This window comes from Gopherus evgoodei, chromosome 22 (genome assembly GCF_007399415.2).
Source record: "Gopherus evgoodei ecotype Sinaloan lineage chromosome 22, rGopEvg1_v1.p, whole genome shotgun sequence".
In the NCBI taxonomy this organism is placed as follows: Eukaryota; Metazoa; Chordata; order Testudines; family Testudinidae; genus Gopherus; species Gopherus evgoodei.
In genome coordinates, this window is record NC_044343.1 from 9212686 (window position 1) to 9235965 (window position 23280).

The 23280-nt window shown below is 47.6% G+C and overlaps 2 protein-coding genes across 10 annotated transcripts in view; one reads left to right on the forward strand and one right to left on the reverse strand.

The window, feature by feature from the left end:
- Nucleotides 1–9: 9 nt before the first annotated feature.
- LOC115638774 (CD209 antigen-like protein E) lies at nt 10–5387 on the forward strand. Of its 2 annotated transcripts, none has more exons than XM_030540755.1 (6): nt 10–102; nt 719–823; nt 1686–1850; nt 2203–2354; nt 3575–3684; nt 4612–5387. In XM_030540755.1, the coding sequence occupies exons 1-6, from the start codon at nt 24–26 to the stop codon at nt 4805–4807; spliced, it is 807 nt and encodes a 268-aa protein (XP_030396615.1). In that variant the 5' UTR covers nt 10–23; the 3' UTR covers nt 4808–5387. The 2 variants fall into 2 exon arrangements, with proteins under 2 accessions (XP_030396615.1, XP_030396616.1); XM_030540756.1 differs by lacking the exon at nt 4612–5387 and adding an exon at nt 4312–4427.
- A 2872-nt stretch (nt 5388–8259) lies between these two features.
- The window catches only part of RFX2 (regulatory factor X2), a 99722-nt gene continuing 84701 nt past the window's right edge, over nt 8260–23280 (reverse strand). For all 8 annotated transcript variants that reach the window (XM_030540584.1, XM_030540591.1, XM_030540589.1 and 5 more), the window contains 5 exons: nt 22511–22660; nt 21099–21307; nt 20452–20605; nt 12679–12721; nt 8260–12411 (listed from right to left, as the gene is read on the reverse strand). In XM_030540584.1, coding sequence (XP_030396444.1) covers nt 12302–12411; nt 12679–12721; nt 20452–20605; nt 21099–21307; nt 22511–22660 — 666 coding nt within the window. In that variant the 3' untranslated portion in view covers nt 8260–12301. The remainder of the gene's footprint in view (nt 12412–12678; nt 12722–20451; nt 20606–21098; nt 21308–22510; nt 22661–23280) is intronic.

Here is a 23280-nt window from a genome sequence, read left to right on the forward strand (position 1 = left end):
CAGATCTGTGGGGAAAAGGAAAGATGAGTCAGGAAGATGAGGTCACCTATGCGGATCTGAAATTTCCTCCCAGATTGCAGCAAACAGATGTGAAGAAAGCAGGTAACATTCAGCCACAGGGAGACTCTGACAGGTGCTTCTCAGGTAGGAGCCCCGGGGAGGGGCTTGGAATATCAGCATCCCCATGTGTTATGTTACATAGAGACAGCATGGCCCAGTGGATGAATCGTTGGTTTGGGACCCAAGAGACAGGGCTCTATTCCCGGGTCTGCCACTGTCCTGCTGGATGATCTTAGTCAAGTGCCTTTGCTGCTCTTGCTTCAGTTTCCCTTGCCTCTCTTTGGCTATTTAGATTGGAAGCTCTTCAGGCCAGAGACTGCCTCTCACAATGTGTATGTGCAGCACCTAGCACACTGGGGGCCAGGGCTCGGGGGAGAGGGTGTCTCTAGATGCTACCTAACACTTAATAATAAGCTCAGATAAGACATTCTCTTCGGGCCTCCCAAGCCTGACCTGTCACATCAGGACACTGGATGCTGTAGCTATTTATGAATGCTAAGGACCAGCTGGTGTAAATTAACGTATGCCGCTGGAGGAGTTGTGCTAGCTGAGGATCTGGCCTATGACTTTCTTCTGCTGCGGATACCGCGTAGGATCTGTACCAGACACGCACCGATGTGGGGGGTTTTTTTGCTTTCCTTTCTCTCTGTACGCCCAGAATCAAAGCCCCCTGCCCAGAAGACATCTCTGTGGGTTCAGCTAGCAATAATGGTGATTCTCTGTGTGCTGTTCCTGGTGGCGCTAATTTCCCTGAGTATCCTATGTAAGTATTTTTGATGTAAAGGATGACGGTTGTGGGTTTTTGTGTGTGGGTTTTGTTTTTTTCCCCCTGTCCTGTTAAATGGAAAGAACAATGCTTTCCCCCACTGAAGTGTGTTCAGACATCCTGAGCCTGCTGAGCCTTCCCGCCCCCCTTGAAACACTCCTCTGGTTCACTATTTTATGAAATAAATTTGTTCCCAACAGTCAGCTAGTGGATAGCAGGACATCCTTGCCTCTGAGCAGTGTACCCAGGAAGCTATTGTGTCCAAAGTTGGCAGGGGTGACTCAACGTGTGTCATGTGGTAACAACTTTTCGGTGGTGAAATAGTTCGACAATACTTTTTGACTTGCAAAGTATGGTCCCTCTAGTCTAGGTGAACCTCCTTCCCTAGGAAGATCTCTGCCCCCAAGCCCTAGATCAGAGATCTTAACCTTCATAGGATTGCTATGCATCCTTTTCCCTTAGCATCTCCTTCACCTCCCCAGTTTCATCCTGAATGACTCTCCTCAAGTGTAACTGGCTTCTACTGTGGGCTACCAATCTGTGCCTGGCGTGATGAGCACCTCAAATCCCAAAGGCTGGAGGGGTCAGTTAGATCAACCTAAAGAGAATAGTTTAATGCCACAGAAAAATCAGATGGCCGGTGTCAAGGCTAGGGCTCAGAAGCAGGTCCATTCTGGCAGCCTGACTCTCCACGCTGTTCACACAGACCTTTCAGCCTCCTGCTTAAAGGCCAGGAGAGGCTGTTGAGCGAGGCCACAATTGGCCTAGCTTTCATATCAGTGCTGAGACCGATGCCGAAGTAGACTGCCTTTGGGAAGGGGCCGCCCCACTCAAACGTGGTGTCTTCTCCCTCTGCTAGATTCCCGGCTCCTGGCTGGCAACACACAGCTTCTAGAGGAATCCAAGCAAGCCAAGGGCAAAATGGAGCAAGTGGAAGGGAGATACTCCCAGTTACTGCAGTGGACGTTACACACACACATCTGCGCCTTGGAGTCCCCGTCCTCCAACACCTCAGAGGCCCTCAGTGAGTACGGTGCCATTGTCCCCAGTTCACAGAGAGTGAAACTAAAGCCCTGAGCCGGGAAGTGGCTCTTACGGTGGCGGGGCTGGCAGAGAACCCAGGAGTCCAAGTTCCTATCGCAGCTCCGAACGCCCGCCTGTCTGGATGGGCCTTAAGGAAAGGGCAGGTGCAGTGCTGCCCCCTTGAGCTGCAAAGGTCCCTCTCTCCTGCTGTCTTGGGCAAAGGTCTGGAGCCGAGATGGCAGCTACCCAGCCAGTGGGAGGGGCAAAACAGCCTAGTTTAGGTGCTGGTTGTTCTTACGCAGCCCCTGGTTCTGATCCAAACTGTGCTCAATTTCCCTCTCCTCCCTCCTCAGACATCAGCTGTTCCTTGTGCCCCGGCCAATGGGTTTCAAACAAAGGACAATGCTACTACTTTTCTCCAAATAAGTTATCATGGAATGACAGCAGGAGCGGCTGCCAGAGGGAACAGGCTGATCTAGTGATCATTAATGATGTGGAGGAACAGGTAACACGAGCCACTTATTAGCATGGACCCTCCTAGGGCAATTGTGGGGTTTTTTTTGTTTTGTTGTTTTTTTTTAATGCCTCCTTTTGCAAGCCCACCGTGGGCCTGACATTTGAGGAAGTGCTGAGGAACCCCAAGTCAATGGCCCTGGCCCAAGGCATTTCCACCTGGGCTGTCCCATGACCCTTAGCACAGGATTTGCGGGTTCCTTAGCTACTGAAGCAGGGCTTAAGAGCACATGCCGCAGCCACTTCTGTGCAGGAGCTGCTTCACCTGGGGCAAGATTGTTCCCTCCCCCGTGCCTCTGAGGGGCAAGGGCTTAAACCACTTCCTGTCTCAATCTCCTTCCAGGCTAGGGGGTGAATGCATGGGTTGCTACCTGGCCATTCTGCCTTGTGAGTGGGTAGTGGTCAAGGCACTGCAGACCCACCTCCTGAAGGCACTGAATGGCCCCAAGGGGTTGAGGGCATGCCTGAGGAATAGCAGCCTAGAGCCCCATCGGTCTGTTGACCCAGACTGATGTGCCGGGGGAGGAGCTTTTCCTGCGGGTCCCAAATTCTAGCTGAATTTTTCACATGGCTCTAGTGCTGAAGGAAGGGCTAAGCTGGACTCCTCCAGCTCTGTTCTGTGGGCCCCCTCTGGTCAGAGCACTCTGGGGTGGCCTCTAACAATGGCTACCAGTTCAGGCCCCACGGGGTAGGTGGGGGAATGCCACATTTGAGCACCAGGCCAGGCAGCAGACACTCTCACCAGAACTGAGGCCTCTGGACGACTTTGCTGGTGAAAGTCTTGAACTTGTCCATACTAGGGACACCCAAGATCATGCCCTTTCCCTGGTTGACAGACATGGGAAGGGCAGGGTGGTCATGACCCCCTGACACCTGTTCTTGACCCCCAGTTTAAGACCCACTGCAACAGAGGAGCCAGTTCTGATTTATGGGATGCCAGGGATCACAGAACAACTAATTAACTAAAACAGGACTAAAATCTCTGGGAATGAAAAGCAGAGGGCAGACGTACCACAGTGAAGGACCCCTTCTTTCCTAGATTAACAGGGACAGCTGGGATCCCTTCCCCTGCTGCAGGGGATGCTTTTGGGAAAGGGCTCTTTTTTTATCAGTTCAGCGGCCTGGTGCGATTTGTGGTTGAGAGCAGAGTGGAGCTTCTTAGTAGAAACATTGAAGCATCTCTGATGAGGCGCTGTCTGTAACCTTCTCCAGGTCTTTCTCAGCCAGTGGCAAAGGCAGTTGTGTTATTGGATTGGCCTGACAGATGTGGCCGAAGAAGGCTTGTGGAAGTGGGTGGATGGCACTGACTTAAACCAAGCGAAGTAAGTAATACAGCAGGGTCCTCCACAGTGTGCTCTGGCTGGAGGACACTCGCTAAACATCTCCCCACTCAGCTGTGCAGCAGCTCTGTAAGAAACGCTGGACGGGAACAGGTGAGAGCGTGCATTGATTCAACAGCTGCACTGAGAGGGGACAAACAGGATAACGTGCTCCCCACTCTTCCTCCTGCCCTCTCCCCACCAGATCATCTAGTCTGACCTCCTGTTTAACACAGGCCAGCCAGAGAACTGCCCCAGGACAATTCCTGTTTGAAGAAGAGCAGATCTTTTAGAAAGACCTCCAATCTTGATTTTAAAAATGGTCAGTGATGGAGAACCCACCATGACCCATGGTAAATTGTTCCAGTGGTTAATTACCCTCACTGATAAAACATATGCCTTATTTCCAATCTGCATTTGCTTAGCTTCAGCCTCCTGCTGTTTGATTGTGTTCTACCTCTGCTGGCTACTTTGAAGAGCCCATTATCAAATATTGGCCACCTAGGTATTTATCAACTGATCAAGTCACCCTGCAAACTTTTCTTTGTTAGACTCTAGGAGCTCGGTCTATAGCTTATCAGGATAGGGCAGGTTTTCTAATTCTTTCATCATTCTCTGATCCTTCTCCAGTTAATCCACATCCTTCCTGTGCTGTGGGCACCAGCCAGGACACAGCTGCTCCTGAGCCAAACGCCAGCTGGGCTGACACCAGGGCTAGCTGCAAAATCCAAAGTTACTTCCATTAAAAATTTCAACCAAAACTATTTGATTAGCTTTTTTTTTTTTTTTTAAACAGCAAACTGAGTGGGTGCTGCATGGGGGGAAGGCCCATCACAGGAAGGAGAGCTGAAATGCAGAGAAATCTGCATTGTTGGTTTCTAAAATGCTGGTGCTGACACTTCCATGTTTTGGGGGTTTTTTTCTCTCCAGATTTTGGTACTATCCCCAGCCAGATGACCATCAGAATGAGGACTGTGCATCTCTGACAAATGATACCCCCTTGCCGCGTAACTGGAATGATGACAAGTGCAACAAACCTTTCCACTACATCTGTGAAAAGCCAGCGGACACTCTCACCATCCAAGCTTCCTCTGACTGGGAAAATCTTGTTCATTGTGGCCAATGACGCAGAGTCCCAGAATGCCACTGGGCTCCTCCTGAGCCTGTTAATCTCCTGCTGGCCAAACACCCAGTAGAGGGTGCTGAGGACTCACCTTTGCAGGTGGCTTGGCAGAAGCCACAGGTTGTCCAGTCCCATTTTCCAAAGGGTATTTTTGCCCAGATCCACACAAGAACTTAGGTGCTTAGCTCCTAAGTCTAGGCACCGCTGAGATCCACAAAACCCCTGCTTAGCTGTGGCCTAACCTTGAAGGCACCTAAATTAACTTGGCATCTAAACTTTTGCTCTAAAAATCCCTCTAGAATCCTACGTTTTCTACCTTTGGGCACAGAGCAGGTGTAGGTAGGTGTAATGGAAGGCTAAACTGTATTATAGGGTTCAGTCACTCAGTGATACCGTGTGTGTAACGCTTATTGAAGCTAATCTCAGCCCTACTTGGCAGTTCATCAACGATCTTGTAGTGAACACGGCTGGTGTGATCTCTCTGTGAAGGCAGCTCTAAAGCCAGTGATAGAATCTCAGGGTTGGAAGGGACCTCAGGAGGTGTCTAGTCCAACCCCGTGCTCAAAGCAGGGCCAATCCCCAATGAAATCATCCCAGCCAGGGCTTTGTCAAGCCTGACCTTAAAAACCTCTAAGGAAAGAGATTCCACCACCTCCCTAGGGAACCCATTTCAGTAGTTCACCACCCTCCTAGTGAAAAAGTGTTTCCTAATATCCAACCTAGACCTCCCCCACTGCAACTTGAGACCATTACTCCTTGTTCTGTCACCTGCCACCACGGAGAACAGACGAGCTCCATCCTCTTTGGAACCCCCCATCAGATAGTTGAAAGCAGCTATCAAATCCCCCCTCATTCTTCTCTTCTGCAGACTAAACAGTCTCAGGTCCCTCAGCCTCTTCTCATAAGTCATGTGCTACAGCCCCCTAATCATTTTTGTTGCCCTCCACTGGACTCTTTCCAATTTTTCCATGTCCTCCTTGTAGTGTGGGGCCCAAAACTGGACTCAGTACTCCAGCTGAGGCCTCACCCATGCCGAATAGAGGGGAATGATCACGTCCCTCGATCTGCTGGAAGTCCATATGTGATGCAGAAATCTGACCTGCTAGAGGCAGCCCTGAAACCAAGTGTGTACAAGGTGCATGTGATATGGTGTCAGGAGTAAACTAGTGCCAGAGGAGAATATGAACAGGTGCTGGTTTCTGAGCACTCCTGATTCTGCACCAAAGAACCAGTGCAGGAGGAGTCCCCCCTGATAACTCTGAGCCTGGGGTAAGCCCTCTCTCCCCATGTATTGAATGGGCAGCCCAGGCGCCTAACCCAGGATTTGTGGATTCCTCTGCATGGCTAGGTGCTTGAAAATTAGGTGTTGCACCACCAAGGTCCCTTAGTATATCCAGGCCTCTATGTATGCCTGGTTTTCCTTCCTCACCTCTGGTTTTTTACAGCTGCACTTTAGTTTGGTTTTTCTTTTCCAAATAAGAGACAAAGGGAGTCTAATTAAAAAAAAAGAGAGAGAGAGAGTTGGAGGAGGAAATGAGGGAAAGTGCCGAGCCAGATCTCTTCAGCTTTGCCCCTACGTCCTGTCAGAATCAGAGTCCCCAGTTTGCATGTGTGTTTTACGGTGGTGGTGATCCCTGGCTCATAGTGATAAAGTGGCTTACACAAGAAATCAGTATCTCAATTTTACAGAGGGGGAAACTGAGGCAAAGTGACTTGCCCAAGGTCACCTACCAGGCCAGTGGCAGCGCTGGGAATAGAACGCAGAGACCTGAGATCTATTCTCAGCTCTGCCGCGTACTTGAGCAAGTTCCCTCTCTCTGTGACTCAGTTTCCCCATCTGTATAAGAAGGGGGTAATGAGGCTGTGAGGCCACAGCAGTTTGTGTGCCGAATGCTTTGAGAATGGCAGCACAGATTTAGTACCGTTTGCACACGCAAACTATTTTCAAAGAATATGAAGATTTCAGAACCAAGCACGGAAATGCCAGACTGGAAGCTGCTTGTTGTGCAGTGTGAGTGGAGACCTGATGGCCTGCAGCAGGAAACCAGGAACAAGTGAGAAGTGCCAGAGAGAGATGGGATTTGAGAGCTGCTACCCTGGACAACGCTGAATGGATTTTCAGTGATACAAACCAATTCCCTGGCCTAGTCCGCAGCCACACTTCTGGGAGATTTGCATAGCACGTTGCATGCTTGTAAGTAGGACTTTCCCAATACTCTGATTTAGCTCTTCTGCGGTAGGAAGCATCTGCAGCAACTGGTCACACCCCGCAGCAAGCTGAGGTTCCTGAAGGTCACAGGTTCCTCACTGCTGTAAATTGTAACAGCAATGGGGCCACGTGACACCGACTTCAGTACAAGGCCAGTACATTCTCTTCTCCCTCTCCCGCGACTCAGCTCTTCTTGAGACGCTGAGATTCGGCCACAACATGTGGAAGGCCTTGCAGTTCAAGCCTTAGCGCCGAGCATGAAGCGTAAGGGCCACGGTCTTTCCTGGGGATGCATTTCACAGCCGTGGGCTCCAGCTGAAAATGACCTTTGGCGCTGCTGCAACCTACGCTGCTTGTGGCTGGGCAGGGTGAACAAGGAACATTCATGCAATCGTTAAAACCAGGGTAACTTAGGAGCAACTTCCTAATCAACCACTTGAGAAGCGCCGGTTACAAGGGACAGCTACAGGCTCCAGCCCTCAAAGAGGCATTTGGCTGATCGAAAAAAGCCACCATGGCGCCTTTCTCTGTAAAATAAGATTTAAATTCTCGCGGTGGGGAGGGTGAAATGCCGTGAGGCTTCCCTGAAGCATGAGAATGAGAACAACCTGATGGGGAACCAGCAGGAAGGCCTCAAAGGAAGGAAGTGGCATTTTGAAATTCTAGCTGTTTGTCCTTCGCTAACTCGGTACGCAATCCCAGCGTTGCACAGCTCCAGCTTTTCCAACCCCTAAGTGTTTCATGGGCCCAGCTGCTGCACGTCTAAGGCAGTTTGGTCTGAGAAGAGGATGCTCTTCTCCTCTCTAGGTCAAGCCTTGGACCTCAAGCTGGAAGGCAGACCCGGCTTCTGACTTTTGGTGCTTTTTAAAGTCAGAGTCTGACTTCATTAGAGTGATGGAATTTGAGTGGCCTGAAGAGGGGGCTGGTGAGCAGTGCTCTGAAAATACCATTCATTAGGACTAGGGCCTTAACAAATTCAGGGTCCATTTTGGTCAATTTCAGTCATAGGATTTAAAAAATCATAAATTTCATGATTTCAGTATTTAAATCTGAAATTTCACAGTGTTGTAATTGTAGGGGTCCCAACCCAAAAAGGAGTTGAGTGGGGTGGGGCCGTAAGGTTATTGTAGCGGCGGGGGCTGCGGTACTGCTACCCTGACTTCTGCGCTGCTGCTGGTGGTGGCGCTGCTTTCAGAGCTGGGCAGCTGGAGAGCAGCAACTGCTTCTGGCTGGGAGCCCAGCTCTGAAGGCAGAGCTGCTGCCAGCAGCAGTGCAGAAGTAAGAATGGCCTGGTATGGTATTGCCACCCTCACTGCTGCGCTGCTCCCTGCAGAGATGGGCCCTCAGTCAGTAGCCGCCGCTCTCCGGCTGCCCAGCTCTGAAGCCAGCAGTGCAGAAGTAAGGGTGGAAATACTGCGACCCCCCACCCCTAAAATAACTTGACTCCCCTGCAACTCCCTTTTGGGTCAGGACCCATAATTTGAGAAATGCTGGTCTCCCCCATGAAATCTACATAGTATAGGGTAAAAGCACCCAAAAGACCAGATTTCACGGGGGGAGACCAGATTTCACAGTCCGTGCTGTGTTTTTCATGACTGGGAGTTTGGCAGGGCCCTAATTATGACAGTTGCAGCTGGAAGCTCTAACCAAGCGTGGTGCGGAGCAGCGTGCACATTTGGGGCTACAGCCCCTCCATACTACAAAAGCTTGTACTGCAAATAGACGAAGAGAAACAGAAGCAGAGAGAAAGACGTAACTTGATGCTGGTCACTGAGCTGGTGAGTAATAAGAGCAAGGAATAGACGCTGTGACTCCTTCTGGCTAACCTGCCCCTGCTCCCTGGGCCTTCCCTCATCAAGTTACTTGTGCACATTGTCAGACTAGCTGCTTCATTTGTTTCTCAGGAATTCAAAGTGTAAGCCTTTTTGTTTTGAACTTTCACCTTTTTCCTTGTGGAAGGGAAAAAATTACACACACCCAAATTTGGCCTTTTCTGAGACTTTAATCGTTAATAACAGCTCATCTACATATTTCAGCAGCTGCCAAATAAAAGAGAATTAAGTCACAGCCAGCACGTCTGTATTCTGTAGAAACTACTGGAAGTGAGCAAATCAGCATCTGTGGTCTAGGGTGTTACACAAAGGGTTTAGAAACAGGGCCCACAACACATGGTCCAGGAAACTTCTCAGCCTTCCCATCCCGCAGCTGCATGCTAGGGGCTGTGTCGCCACCAAAGGGCAGGTTGATGGCGATGTGAAAGGGCTGCTGAGGCCCAGCCAGCTGCTCCCCTCTGCTCTGTCTCCATCGGCTATGGATGAGTAGGGGTTAAGCTCAATGGGAGTTCCCATGATGACAGCAGCAGGACTTAGGTGGGTAGATGTTTATTCCCTCAGCATCTGAGATGATGCAGAAGCCTCGGGCACAGGACATTTCACTGAGAGTGTTCATTATTTGGCCAGCACAGTAGCAACTTGGGAGTACGTTTGTTGGACAGCAGGCGTGAAATGGACCTGAGCATTCAGTGCACCCTGGTCATGTGGCCAGTACAGAATCACTAACTTTTTAGCATGTGTTCTCTATTGTTTTTCAGAGTCATGTGGAGGGAAAGTTTCCCTGGACAGGGCCAAAGCCCTGCTGCTGTATCAATGCCACATGGGAGGCTATAGAAAAAGAGTTTGATATAGGTACAAAGGCCCCTCTCTTCCCTCCACCACCTGCCTCTGTGAACCATGTTTATATGGTAGTTGGAGGAGAATATGTTCCAGGCAGTGGACTGTCATGTCTTCAGTGTCTCTTCACCCGCCCTTCCCATCCATCCCGTGACAATGATTAAAGTCTGGGGGGGGAGGGTGTCATAAGGCATTTGCTGTAATTAAGGCTCTGAGGTGCCAACTCCCTGTGTGGTCCTATCCTCTTCTCTCATGGCAGACACCCCAGCACAGAACGCCATAGCCCAAGCAGATAACTCCAACAGCAAATCAGCAGCTGGGTCATGCCAAAAAAAAAAAAAAAATCACATGCCAAAGGCTAAGCCTGAAAAGGTTTGCTTTAAGCTGACAGCCTCGGTGGATCCCACGCTTGCCCTCTTGAGCGGCTACGGCAGCAGCCAACGGCAGTAGGGTTTGGGCAGATAAAGAAGGAACTGGGGCCATAAGAATTTGTTCTTGTATAGGTCTGAGTGCTCAATGCGTTGTTATTACTGTTCTTTTTTTTTTAAACTGGGATTTTTGTGCATGGCCAGTTTGGGCAGCTATCAAAATAGCTGGCCTGCCTCATCTGTATTCCCGTTTGCACTTATGTGGCAAGCAGACATCTGATGCAGTCAGTGGCTACAAGCTGCAAAGAACAACAGCTGCAATTAACATCAAATTCTTCAGGAGCAAGGGAACGTAAGACTGTGCGGGTTGCATCTGAGGGGGCTAGGACACTAGACACTGCAGAACTAAATTTGTAAAGAATGGCAAATAAGTCATACTTTCCCCTATCTCTCCCTGAGTTTGTGACATTTATATAGACACAGCACCCTCACATGGGCAACTGTACTATAGCCCAGTGTAGGAAGATCTGCCACTAGCCTCCTTTCCCTTAGCTCTCACCCTTTAAAAAAAATTGCTACTACACTGTTAGTACCTTTTGGAATTAATGAGTATTATATGGTGGATAGATTATACTTTGATATGCAAATACACACAAGAGTTTGGGGAAAGCTCACAGTAAATACTCATAAATCAGAAATAATAAAAGCTAGTTATGACACCGCATTTATTCACAAAGATTTGCACTTTTTTTTTTTCTTTAGTTTGGTTTGATGCTGGAATTTTGTCCCTTTTCACACCGCGTAAGTAATGACATAATATGAACCCTACAGGACATAGCAGTGTACATAAACACATTGGGACAGAGGTCTCTAAGCCACACATGTTCAGTGTTCGGTCACAGCAATGAGCATGATCTGCAGTGGTAAATGATATACGGCTAGGAGTTGCCACTGTGAGGGTGGAGCATGAACCTGGCCCAAGTGCCCCACAATTTGCTCACGAATGCTACATGGAAACTGGTTAATTTACTGTTTTCAGACCTCGTATTCCGAGCGACAGGCACTACTGTACCAGTTTAAACTGGAACGGCAGAGGAAAGCAGGTGTGCCAGTCCTCCCTAAGGCACTGCAATGTAACCCCAGCACCCATGCTCATGCCCCAGGCCTGTGCCCTGGGTTAGCTGCCCTCCCACCCCCAAACCCTACATTCAACATTTTGGCAGCATGGCAGATCTGACTCAAACATTTTAACAGGTGCTGAAGCTCTGGGCCTAAATCTGCCTTGCGCTGAAATGTCCCGGTGAGGATGTGCCTACCTTATTCCTTTTGTTCTCTCCCTCCAGTCACTGTTCGCATTAGAGCATGGAGGGCAAAGACCAAATGGTGTGACCAGCTGCTGTTTCCTCCAAGTCCTTTGGTATCTCAAATCAGACAGAAAGGGTCCCAGACGCTCCCGTGAGAGTCCGAGTTCTGAACCATTTACAGAGCGGTCACAGAATCAGCCATGGACTAAAAGCAGCAATACACAGCAAGTAACAGAGGATCGGGTAGGAAAGCTGTGTCATGCAAAGCCCAAACTACACACTACACACCACCCTGCACGGGTCAGACAGACACAGCACAGGGCCCTTCTCTCCAGGTAGGTACAAGAGAAGGTTGTGCTGTAATCCCACAGTGTGAGCGGCCAGGCTGGACGCCCCATCCCAAAAGGGCATAGGAGAGTTCTTCTCGGGCATTGACTGGTGCAATTTCCATATCACAGTGAAGTCTGAAAAAGCAGAGAAGAAACCCAAACCCTGCCCCCTGAAACAGAAGTCCCCTTAACCCCTAATCTGACCCCCTCTACTCCAAAGCAACTTGATCAAGTGAACAGGGCTCAAGCAACCAGTCCTGGGAGCATCCCAAGGCCAAGGAGTTCAATTCATTGTCAACCACAAAGGCATTGTCCTTCATGGATTTTTCTTGAACCTTCACCTACCAATTGTGCTCCTTTTACATGTAGAAAGATGGAGAAAGCAGGCTTCCAATCGGCTCTTCCTGTACGGGCAAATTGCTACCCTCTTCGCAAACCGCTGCATCCTTTACACATGCTCACACAGCCTTAAACCCTTCCTCGAACAGAAGTAAACATTAAGATAAACTAAGAGGCACTAATATTGCCGAATACTAGGCAATTCAGGCTTGACTTTCAAACCTGGGTCCCAAAAGTCTTCAGACATTTAATCTGGCTGGAGAAACCCAAGTCCCCGTCCTAGATTTCTTGCAGTGAGTAGCCAGGGTCGCTACGTTCACGCTTCACTAGTGGCTCGCCGACACTTCGGGAATCTGCGTCTGCCTCGCCTCCAAGGTCGCTAATGTCATCTGTGGATGACAATTCCCAGCATCAGCATTTTTGGGGGATAGACAGGTGCAATTCAGTTAAACCAGAGGACAGAGGTGGCTTGCGCCAAGTTTTCATTTACTCTTTTTTAGTATTTTCAAGTAACTTTATTTCTCCTGAGATGGCACCCTGGAAACTGACCGTGTCTCCAGATCACAAGCTTCCCCGCCCCACAACAAATGAATCTCAATATTGACTTAAAGGAGCTACCTCTAGAGGAGAAAGAGAAGAATAGAGCTGGCAGATACCTTTATCCAGCAGTGTTGAGGACATGGATGCAAGGTCACTGAACTGAAAGAGAAAACAATTTGGATGAGTGAGGTTTAAAGAGTCCCCTGGATGCACAGACAGTGCTCATCTGTCAGCTGTTTCAAAACAATTTTAATTAATAGCTGATTTCAAGAACTTAACAGAAGTTCCAAATCTTGGCAGCTAATTCCCAAGCAGCACAGAAGGTGGTGCTGAGCAGTCAGGGACTTGAGCTGCCCAAGACCTTTCAGGGCAGATATTGCCTCCAGGGCCAGATTAACCATTAGACTAATATGGCTATAGCCTTAGGCTCTCCTATTTTTAGGTCCTACTGGTCAGATAGGGGGTGCGGCCGGGTGAGGGGTGGGAGATCTTATTCACACAGCCCTGCTGGAGTGCTCCTGCCAGCAGGAAAGGCAAAGCAGCCACCTGCGGCTTGGAAGGCGCTCAGCCAGCAGCCAGCCTGCTGCATCTCCCTGCGCTGCAGGAACACGTTGTCAGGGATCCTGTTAACACTGGTGACTGGACACTAAAAATCCAGTTACCACAGGAACCTGTGCCAGCCATGGGTGTAGTTTGAGTGGGCATTGCCCCCTGATCCCTCCAGAGCTCTGCTTAGCTGTCAGGGAGGAAGCCGGGTGACCAGACAGCAAGTGTGAAAAATCAGGACAGGGGTGAGGAGTATTAGGAGCCTATATAAGAGAAGACCCAAAAATCAGGACTGTCCCTATAAAATTGGGACATCTGGTCACCCTAGAGGGAAGAGGCTCCCTCTGTCCCACTCCTGGGCTGAGGCTGGCAGACAGCTCCAGAATGCTGCCTCCTGGGTCCTAGTGTCCATCATCGTCCATTTCTATGCGTGCTGGGTCCCATTTCTGGACAACTCGTGAGTCCCTGTGGTGCGGCAGGGCATGGGGGTGGCGGGGGGAAGAGACAGTACCAGAGCGGTAGGGTGGGAAGCTTGCACAGAACCTGCACACACTCTATCCAGTACCAGTCAGAACTACTGCCCCTCCCACATATAAGGAATGAATTTCCACCCCCTTTTCAGGAAAAACACAACATCCCATTTGGATACCAGCACCTCCCATCGAGGGACTTCAGAGTTATGATGCCCTGTGTTCAATACCGTATTGAACTGTACTAAAAATCAAAGACTTTCAATTTTTTTCTTTGATGTATTATTCTGTACTGAGATGCACAGGGTAACCACGTTCTTTCTGCTCAGCCTAGTTCCACAGGCCAACGTATCTTTGTGCTTTTAAGGGGTTGCAAAAGCACTGGATGATGCTTAACACACAGAATTGTAGGTTTCTCCCTCCCCTCTCTCTCTCTCAAGGATTTTAAATCCACTCAGAGCCATAACAAGGAATTTTTGTGCCCGAGGCAAGGGCCAGCTCCAGGCTCTTCGGCAGCGGGTCCTTGAGTCCCTGTTGGAGAGAAGGACCCACAGCCGAATTGTCACCGAAGAATGAATGAAGTGGCAGCGGCAATTCAGCGGCAGGTCTTTCCCTCCAAGAGGGACTCAGGGACCTGCTGCCGAATTGCCACCGAAAAAGTGGCATCGGTAGAGCTGCTGCTGAAGCGGCGCCGACTGCGGTAGAGCTGCACCCCTCCACTTTGCGTGCTCACTCGCCACGCCCTTGTTACGGCACTGAATCCACTTCTCAGCAGGCTATGATAGAAAGACTGGCTGAATAGGCTAAAGGCAGGTTCTGTCCATTTGCTGGTTCTCTAGCAGTTCAATCCACCAGAAAAGTACCTCACATTTGATTTCTTCTGAGTTTCATTCCAAACACTTTAAGCTAAATAAACCTGAAGTCAGTCTTCATTTTTCTGCCTCAGCTCAACCTAGCTTCTTTCCCAACTGGGAAATGTTGGGTAAAGATGGAATGCGTGTGAGTTGAGAAGGGAATGAGAACACAGACCTGCTGATTGCCACACCCGTGTAGTCTTAGGCCTGGTCCACACTACAGCGTTAAATCGATTTAACGCTGTACCCGTCCACACTACAAGGCACTTAAAATCGATTTTAAGGGGTCTTAAAATCGATTTCTGTACTCCTGCTCAACGAGAGGAGTAACCCTAAAATCGATATTACTATATCGATTTAGGGTTAGTGTGGACAGAAATCGAAGTTATTGGTCCCATTCTTTTACTGAGCTACCCAGAGTGCACCACTCCGGAAATCGATGGTAGCCTAGGACCATGGACGCACACCACCGAATTAATGTGCCCTAGTGTGGATGCATAAAATCAATTTTATAAAACCGGTTTTAATAATTTCGATTTTATTAATTTCGATTTTACTCTGTAGTGTGGACGTGGCCTCACTGACTTCAAGGAGAACAGATTCTCGCACAAGAATAGATTTTGGTCCCTTCTGCTCTCTCACACCTGGTATAAGCAGAATCTCATTCACTTTCCTCCCCTAAACTCTGAGCACTTGAAGGGAAAAAAAATAAGCAAGGACTGCTTGATTTACACATGCTGTGGAAAAAGGAAGCTCTCCCTTCATTCTACACCAGCCTTAAACACCAGACCTGATGTAACAAGGGTGTCATTACAGCAGCCTTGGTTGGACTATTTTTTTGAAAGATCTTTAACGGTTCTTTTAAGATGCTGATTTTCAATGAAGTCTTTTTGTTCAGAGGGGCTGAGAACACAACAGGGAATAGCTCTGTTTTGTCAACTCCAAGTCATTCAAAAGCTGCACAGCTTTACATCGTTTGTTTAATGTTTGTACAGTGATTCCGAAGAGCTAACATAGTACACAAGTGCGAAATATCATGACTGGGCAGCCATCTAAAGATCTGCGTCATTTCCAGCTGTTACGTTTTTCTTACAGAACTTTTAAAAACAAACAAATGCAAACCATAGGGGATTGGTGCACACAGAACTCATGTTAAAAAAAACAAAACAACAAAACTCACATCACAGCTGCTGCTCTTACATTCTAGAATAGATAATAGTTCATCCTGCCACGAGTGCAGGGGACTGGACTAGATGATCTCTCGAGATCCCTTCCAGTTCTCTGATTCTATTCAGCAGGGCGGCCCAGAGGATTCAGGAGGCCTGGGGCAAAGCAATTTTGGGGGCCCCTTCCATTAAAAAAAAGTTGCAATACCATAGAATACTATATTCTTGTGGGGGCCCCTCCAGGGCCTGGGGCAAACTGCCCCACTTGCCCCCACCCCACCCCCTGGGAAGCCCTGTGTGGCAGAGCTTGGTGACAGAATGGCCTGATGTGGTCAATCACTAGAGATTAACAACACAAACTGGGTTTCATCCCACAAATAATATTTGGGTTCAATGTGAAAACAGTAATTCATTGTCCTCAGCCAGTGCAACACTGGGAGGCAGCTTTCAGAGCAAGACAGCCTAAAATACAATGCCACCCAATGTCATTTTCCCACTACTACTTCCTCTGCTTCACTGGATTTTAAACCGGAGTGGTTTTCTTTTACATGACCAAAGCTGGCTGCCTCCCCGACTGCAGTGAGAGTGAGATGGGGTGTGGGGGGTAGAGGCCATAGCTTGGGGGAAACACCTGCAGGGCTTGGCTTTGCACTGTGCCAGCGGAGAGCTGAGAGTATAAGTACAAGGTGGAAAGAGATGAGCGGGATGGGGAATGTTGCAGTGTTCATCCTCAGACAGATAAGCACTCCACTCTCTAGGAGGAAGGAGGCCCAGCATAGCATCCCTCATGCTATCTCTTACTCAGAAGTATCTGTTTGAAGAACTGAGTGTCATGAGAGTAGAATAAACTTGTTCATTTTACATAAATAAATATGTTAAATGTTTATGTAGAGAAATGTTTGATGACTTCAATTTTTTTTGCAATATGTCATTCATATTTAGGCCCCTCAATCTTAATCTGGCCCTGGTTGCCTCGTATGAATGAGTGTGTATAGCTCCTGTGGCATTATGCCTGGTGTTCTTCACAGTAATATCACTGTGATATGGTTACGGCCTAACTACAATGTATTTAATGCAAGATAGGTCATGTGAGAAATCATGGAAAATATTATCATTCACTGAATATGGTTATTCTATTTGTATGCATGTATCATTTTAGTATCTGAAGTTAGGAATACTGTTTATGCATCTATTACAAATGTGTTTATACCTGGGGTATGCCCACTAGGCAGAATGCAATCAGTCTGGATGGCTGGCTGGGAAGGGCCATTAGGGAGAACAATAGGTCTTAGAAGAAGCTAATCTCCCACCAGGGAGCCTTCCTGAGGATGCTACAAACAGCCTTCTAGTCATGTACAGGGGCTAGTCATGTAGCTATGCCAGTACAGGGGCATGCGACCAGATCACCTGGTACTGCACTCTATCTTAGAATACCAGTGTTCTGCCACTGAAAGGCATGGGAACCAAGCTTGGAGAGAAAGGGTTCCCACCATATGCAAAAGCTATTTAAGACAGGGCAATGACATCATCATGGTTCTTCACTGACTTCCCACCCAAAGAGACTCCTGTAAACACCTGAGGAACAGAGACTGAACTAGGGGGAAGGGCTGGACCCAGGCTACAGGGATTTCTAGCCTGTGAAAGAAATAGCTGAGGTTTGAAGCTGCAAGCAAGTGCAGCGTGCCCTTTAAGAATCCCTGCAACCGGTTTAACTCATCCCTTAGGGTGAGAATTTGCTACTCATCTCCAATCTCTAGTATATTACGCTTAGACTGCATTTTTGTTTATATGCGAGATAACCTGCTGTGACCTGTTTGCTACCCCTTAAGAGTCACATCAAATCTATCTTGTGTAGTTAATCACCTTGTTTCTGTTTGGTCTAAAACCCGCATGTGGAAATCATAATGTGGGGCAAAAAGTTGTTACATATCTCCCTCCACATTAGGGTGACCAGATGTCCCGATTTTTTGGTCTTTTTCTTATATAGGCTCCTATTACCTCCAACCCCCGTCCTAGTTTTTCACCTCTACTGACTGGCCACCCTACTCCACATTGAGGGAGAGGGAGAATTTTATGTGCTGATGCTGTACAGTTCTCGGTGCAGTGCAAGATGGTATAATTTTGGCTTTACCCTTCAGAGCGGGTGTGCGCCTGAGAAGCTGGGAAGGGCCCTAGCTGTATACCCTTCCCATGCAGGGGCTGTTCTGCAAGCTTGACTGCATGTTACCGCAGCTAGGTGTGTCCCTACCTGTGCACTGCGGAAAGTGTGAGTCTGGGAACATGTGTGCAGCTTGTCACAGCCTCACAGGGTGGTGGGTCAGGGGGCTCAGTGGTACCCCAGTTCCAGGTGGCAACCCGGGGGGAACCCATCACAGCTCCCATTTAAGTCAATGAGCAAACTTGTATCCAGCATTCACAAAGCCCCATACACAGCTCAAGAGGCAGAAATTGACTCTTTTAAAGTAAGAGGAGAAACTTGCATATCCATTTCTGAAATCATGAGCAGACATCACTATCACAGACTTGGACCTAAATTTTGTTGTTTTTTTTAAAATGTAATACCCAGAGCATTATAATATTATTATTTGTATTATTGTAGTTCCCATGAGCACCAGTAATAGCTAATAATAGCTAGACCTCTTATGGCGCTCTTCATCTGTAGATCTCAGTCAGTAAAACTGCTCTATCACAAACAAGCAAAACAGATTTGCCTCTTTCGAGTTTTTATTGTTACTCTACATCTGTGGATCGGACAGCTGTGGGCAATGCAATTTCTTTCGTTTAAAAGATGCTCTTCTGCTGGAATGGCCACAGTGCCACCTACTGGACAAAGAGAGCTGCTGAGAGTCAGTGTTGGTCAAGGGCACCACGCCCGCTGAGCTACAGCAGCTGACTAGGGCAGAAAGGACGGTTCAGCCTCCATGGCCCATTCAATGCTTGTCGTCTCTTCGGATGTATCTATTAAGCGGGCCGATTAGTGCCAGCTGAGGTGCTGGCAATGTGGACAACTGTCTGCTAGGAACATTGTCAACACTGCACAGCTGGGAGAGGGCAGGGACGAACGTACCTAAGTGAGATTCAAAGCACTGGTGTCAGAGGTGAAAGGCTCCATCTCCTATTGCCACTCCTCTAGGTCACTGAGACACCGGACATGACTAGTTTTTATCTCCAGTGAATTTGCTCCAGCAGGATAGGGTATCCTAGATTGGATAACCGCTTGGTCCTTGCCAAAGACAGCATCCCTTTTTAAAGAACGTATCTAGCTGTGAGGCCCAAACTTCTATCTTACAGGACCTTAAACTTAGGGTATGTTTTCACTACCCACGGGATCAGCAGGCAGCAAACGAGCCAGTGAGGATAGATTTATTGTGTCTAGTCTAGATGCGATAAATTGACTCCTGAGCGCTCTCCCGTCGACTCCCATACTTCAGCTCGGTGAGAGGCGCAGGCAGAGTTGACAGGGGAGTGGCAGCAGTCGACTCGCCACGGTGAAGACACCACAGTAAGTTGATCTAAGTACGTTGACTTCAGCTACGTTATTCATGTAGCTGAAGTTGCATAACTTAGATCAATCCCCCCCTAGTGTAGGCCAGGGCTTAGACAGCCTTTAAAGAGCAACTTTAAGTCAGCTGCATTAGTTACTTTGCTCGCCTCTATTATTTTAGTAAGTCACCCGGAATGATAAATACTTCTCTCTGACTCCTTGCAGTGCCTTAGAACTTTATAATAATAGAGGCACCAGCTGAGCTGCTGGGTAAGACCATGAAAACCAAAGCTGTAGTAGGAACATAAATTAGCAACAGCAATAAAATACTGAGATGTACATGAAAATATGGGATTAGTTCTCTTATGCTATGAAGAATCCTTCTCCTTTTCTAAAGTTTATGGCGCATACAAAGATTTACAAGAGTCTAAAGAAGAAAAATCAAACTGTCAAACAGTTAAGCCCACAATTAGGGCTTGTTAAAAGTATAAATAGAAATAATTCCATACTGTTTTAAAATTCTTTTTTAATTAAAACAAGTTTTTGTGTATTTAAACAATCTGCTGCAGTGCTGAGGACCTAACAAAATTAAGCACTGGGCTAATGGGTCAGAATCAAAAAGTAAAACTAACTTAACAGATGGTGAAACTTGATTTGTCTAGTTTCACTGTGTCAGTTGCAGGAAAAGGAAAGAATAACAAATGGTATAAACGCCAAGAGCAAATTAGATTTTTAAATGTATTTGTTTTAATCTAGTATGTTAATGCTAGCAAGGAAACTTTCTTATTGAATATTTTCTATGTGGACAGCAAGCCTTAAGGGGACACGATCAATCTGAGATCAAGTCGGTTTAAAAAGTGATTTGGAAGTGGCTTTAGGTGTAGCACCTGTGTCTGGGGCCCACTGCCAAATCTTTGGAGGTTTATGACTAAGTGTTGTGACTTGTAAAAATGCTTTTCCCTCAAAAACCCAAAGAGAGGAAGTGGTTGACTGTGCACAGAGGTTGAGGTTTTTGAGGGGCTAGAGGAGCTAGGCGCTCCAGTCCATTAAAAGTCAATGGAATTTGGGTATGTAACTTGCAGGGATGTCTTAGACACACTCCCTCAATGGGTGCTTCCATATTCTGGCACCCAACTTGAGCCAATTTGTGTGTGATGTTCAGAGGTGCTGAGCATTCACAACTCCTAGTAATGCAATAGGAAGAAACTGAAAGGTCAGGGTGTCTCACGTCAGGTGCCAAAAACTAGTGAATCCTTCAGAAAAAGTGGCTGACACAACATGTTCAGAGCATAGTGTAGCTTGTGTGGGTGGTGTCCCTTTAATGACTGCTCAGTTTGGGTTCTGTTACTAGGGCATAAATAGTGCTCACCTCTCCCATGACAGCAATTGGTGTCTCCCCTGTTGCCTGGGCAACACGATGCTCTACCAGATAAAACATGTATTCATCGTAGAGCAGGCGAATCAGGTGAAAGGAACCAAAGCTGGCAGCACTGCGCAAGGTGAGGTCACGGATCACCATAGAGCTAGAGAACGGTCAGAAAACAAAACATTTTGGACACATTTTAGAACCACAGATTGGCTGGTGTGAATTCTAGAGTGGGAAGAATCATGGGAAATGCTGAGTCATACTATGCAGTACCTAATACGCGATCGTTAAATTCTTCCTTTCACCCAAAATCTCAAAGCATTTTAGGAACATTAGTTAATTTAGCCTCACAAACTCCCTAGCAAAAAGAGATTTGGATTATTATCCCCAATTCACAGATGGGGAACTAAGACAGAGAATCAGGGCCTGATTTTCCATTGCCCTAAACACTCGTGTAGTCATTCATGCCAGGGTAGAGTGATTTAGGACCCTAACTTTCAGCAGCCAGGTTTTGGGATAATGACCTTGGACGGCTTTTCTTTTTGAAGTCTGGCCTGCAGATGGACAAAATACAAATTAGCAGCAAGGTATTTAGATGTCCCAAGCAGGTATATATACACTTCCAGGATAAAAAAAAAAAAGAGCTATACCTATAGAAGGACCACTTCAGCAGGAACTGCCTAGCTGCCTTGGGGAAGCTGGGGCTGTCCTCATGGTGCTTTAGAACCTGGGTGACAACATTATCCAGCCAACTGGCCCACTGATCGAGGGAGCTCTGCTGCTGTAATGTGAGTTTGAAATCCTGCTCCAGCTTCTGCACCATGCCTTCTTCACACTGGCACACCCAGGAGGCTTGCTCCTACCAAGAGCACAAGAGGAAAATAAGAAATCAATATTTACATGCCTGAGCAAAACTGCTGGTCATTCCACCTCATGGCATCCTGACTCTTATATCTGGCAAAGGAAAAGCTCCAAGTCGCAGAATAACATTCTGGCTCATGGTACTCCATGACTAGAACTTCTGTATGTACTAGCAACATCTGAGATTTTCAAAAGATGCTTCGTTAGGTGCTAATAGGCAGCTCGTTTATAACAAAGAAAAGGAAGTATTTCTTCACACAATGCACAGTCAATCTGTGGAACTCCGCCAGATGTGAAGGACAAAGCTATAACAGGATTAAAAAAGAGCTAGATAAATTCATGGAGGATAGGTCTATCAATGGCTATTAGCCAGGATGGACAGGGATGGTGTCTCTAGCCTCTGTTTGCCAGAAGCTGGGAATGGGCAACAGGGGATGGATCACTTGATGATCACCTGTTCTGTTCATTCCCTTTGAAGCACCTGGCATTGGCCACTGTCAGAAGACAGGACACTGGGCTAGATGGACCTTTTGTCTGACTCAGTATGGCCGTTCTTATGTTCTAAACTGCCACTGAGTTAAATGGGATTTGGGCACCTAACTCTTTAGTCCTGGGTGAGATTTTCAAAAGCATTTATGAGATTTAGGAGCACAAGTCCTGTAGGTTTTCAAAGGGACCTATACTCCTAAATCACACAGGCACTTCTGAAAATTCCACTCATTAACCCTTTCCCCAACTGATATCAAAGTGGTTTTTCAACATTAATAAGCCTCTGAGCCCACCATATGGTGCAGGTCAGTACTAGCATCCCCCTTTCATTGGGTGGGAAATGGAAGCACAGAAAGGTTGAGGCTTGAGGATTGAGACTCAGGAGACTCCCAGTCCCCTGCCCAAAGCACTAAAATCCAGGCTTCTCAAACGTGTCCATAGCATGAGCCCCATTTTATAAAGTGATTGTCTTGGGGACACCTCCTTTCCTACTCACCACTGTCTGACATCCCTTTGGCACCTATCGCAACTGCTTTCCTAAAAAAGCAATCCTGGGAAAGCATTTAATGTAGGCTTCAACGTCTTGCGGTGCAATCTGGTAGCTGGAAATAAGGCGGAGCTAGCACTAGCCAGCCAGATTTCTGCAGGCCATTGTAGTTTAAGAATCCCTGCACCACAACCCATGGCCTCAACCGAAACATCAAAAAGTCACCTGCACATTGGCGAAGTCCACTCGATTGAGGTCGCTGAGCATCTGGTTTATCTGGGAGGTGTTCTGGAGCACAGCGCGAGCTGCCTGAGCCAGATGGTTCAGGGAAGTGTATCTCCGTAACGTCTGTGCAAAGGCACTCACTACTCCAACCTGTAAAAGGTACACCCACCACAGGGCCAGATTACACACACACACCTTTCAAAACGCTTAGGACATACGCACAAAGCCACTCTTGGCTACTGCATAAAGGCACAACACTCTTCTCTTGATGCTGCTACTTATAAATCTTTGCTAGCATGCTTCACTGTTATTAGCTCACTGCCACCTCCTATCAACCTAATTTTCGTCTTTGAAAGGGTACTGGCCTAATGGATAGAGGAGAAGGAGTAGACATGATATAGTCGATGCCGTCTCAGCACAGGAGCTGGACTTTATGACCTCTCGAGGTCCCTTCCATCCCTACATTTCTGTGATCCTCCAAGGAAATCCTGTCACTTCATTTGTCTAAATGAGTTGCCAGAGTGGAACCCTTGGCTCCTCGTAAGCAGCCGCGGAGTGTTATAGAAACATATGACTGGAGGGGAAAATTAGCAGCTTTGACCATGTTTATCAGCTTGGACAATTTAGTGTTTATGTAAATCAAAGGCTGGCAGAACTGACCAATAGAGGAGACAATGCAGTTAAACAAGGCCTGCCAATGCTCCTCAATCACTACCGGCATTCCAGTTCTCTCTCCAGAAGAGCATCAATCCACTGCAGATGCCTAATTG

What these genes read in the sequence shown, in the direction of transcription:
- LOC115638774 (XM_030540755.1), top strand. Translation starts at nt 24, where the DNA reads ATGAGTCAGGAAGATGAGGTCACCTATGCGGATCTGAAATTTCCTCCC. An exon ending in AACAGATGTGAAGAAAGCAG is followed by an intron (nt 103 to 718) that starts GTAACATTCAGC and finishes CTGTACGCCCAG; the next exon opens with AATCAAAGCCCCCTGCCCAG. An exon ending in ACTGACTTAAACCAAGCGAA is followed by an intron (nt 3,685 to 4,611) that starts GTAAGTAATACA and finishes TTTTCTCTCCAG; the next exon opens with ATTTTGGTACTATCCCCAGC.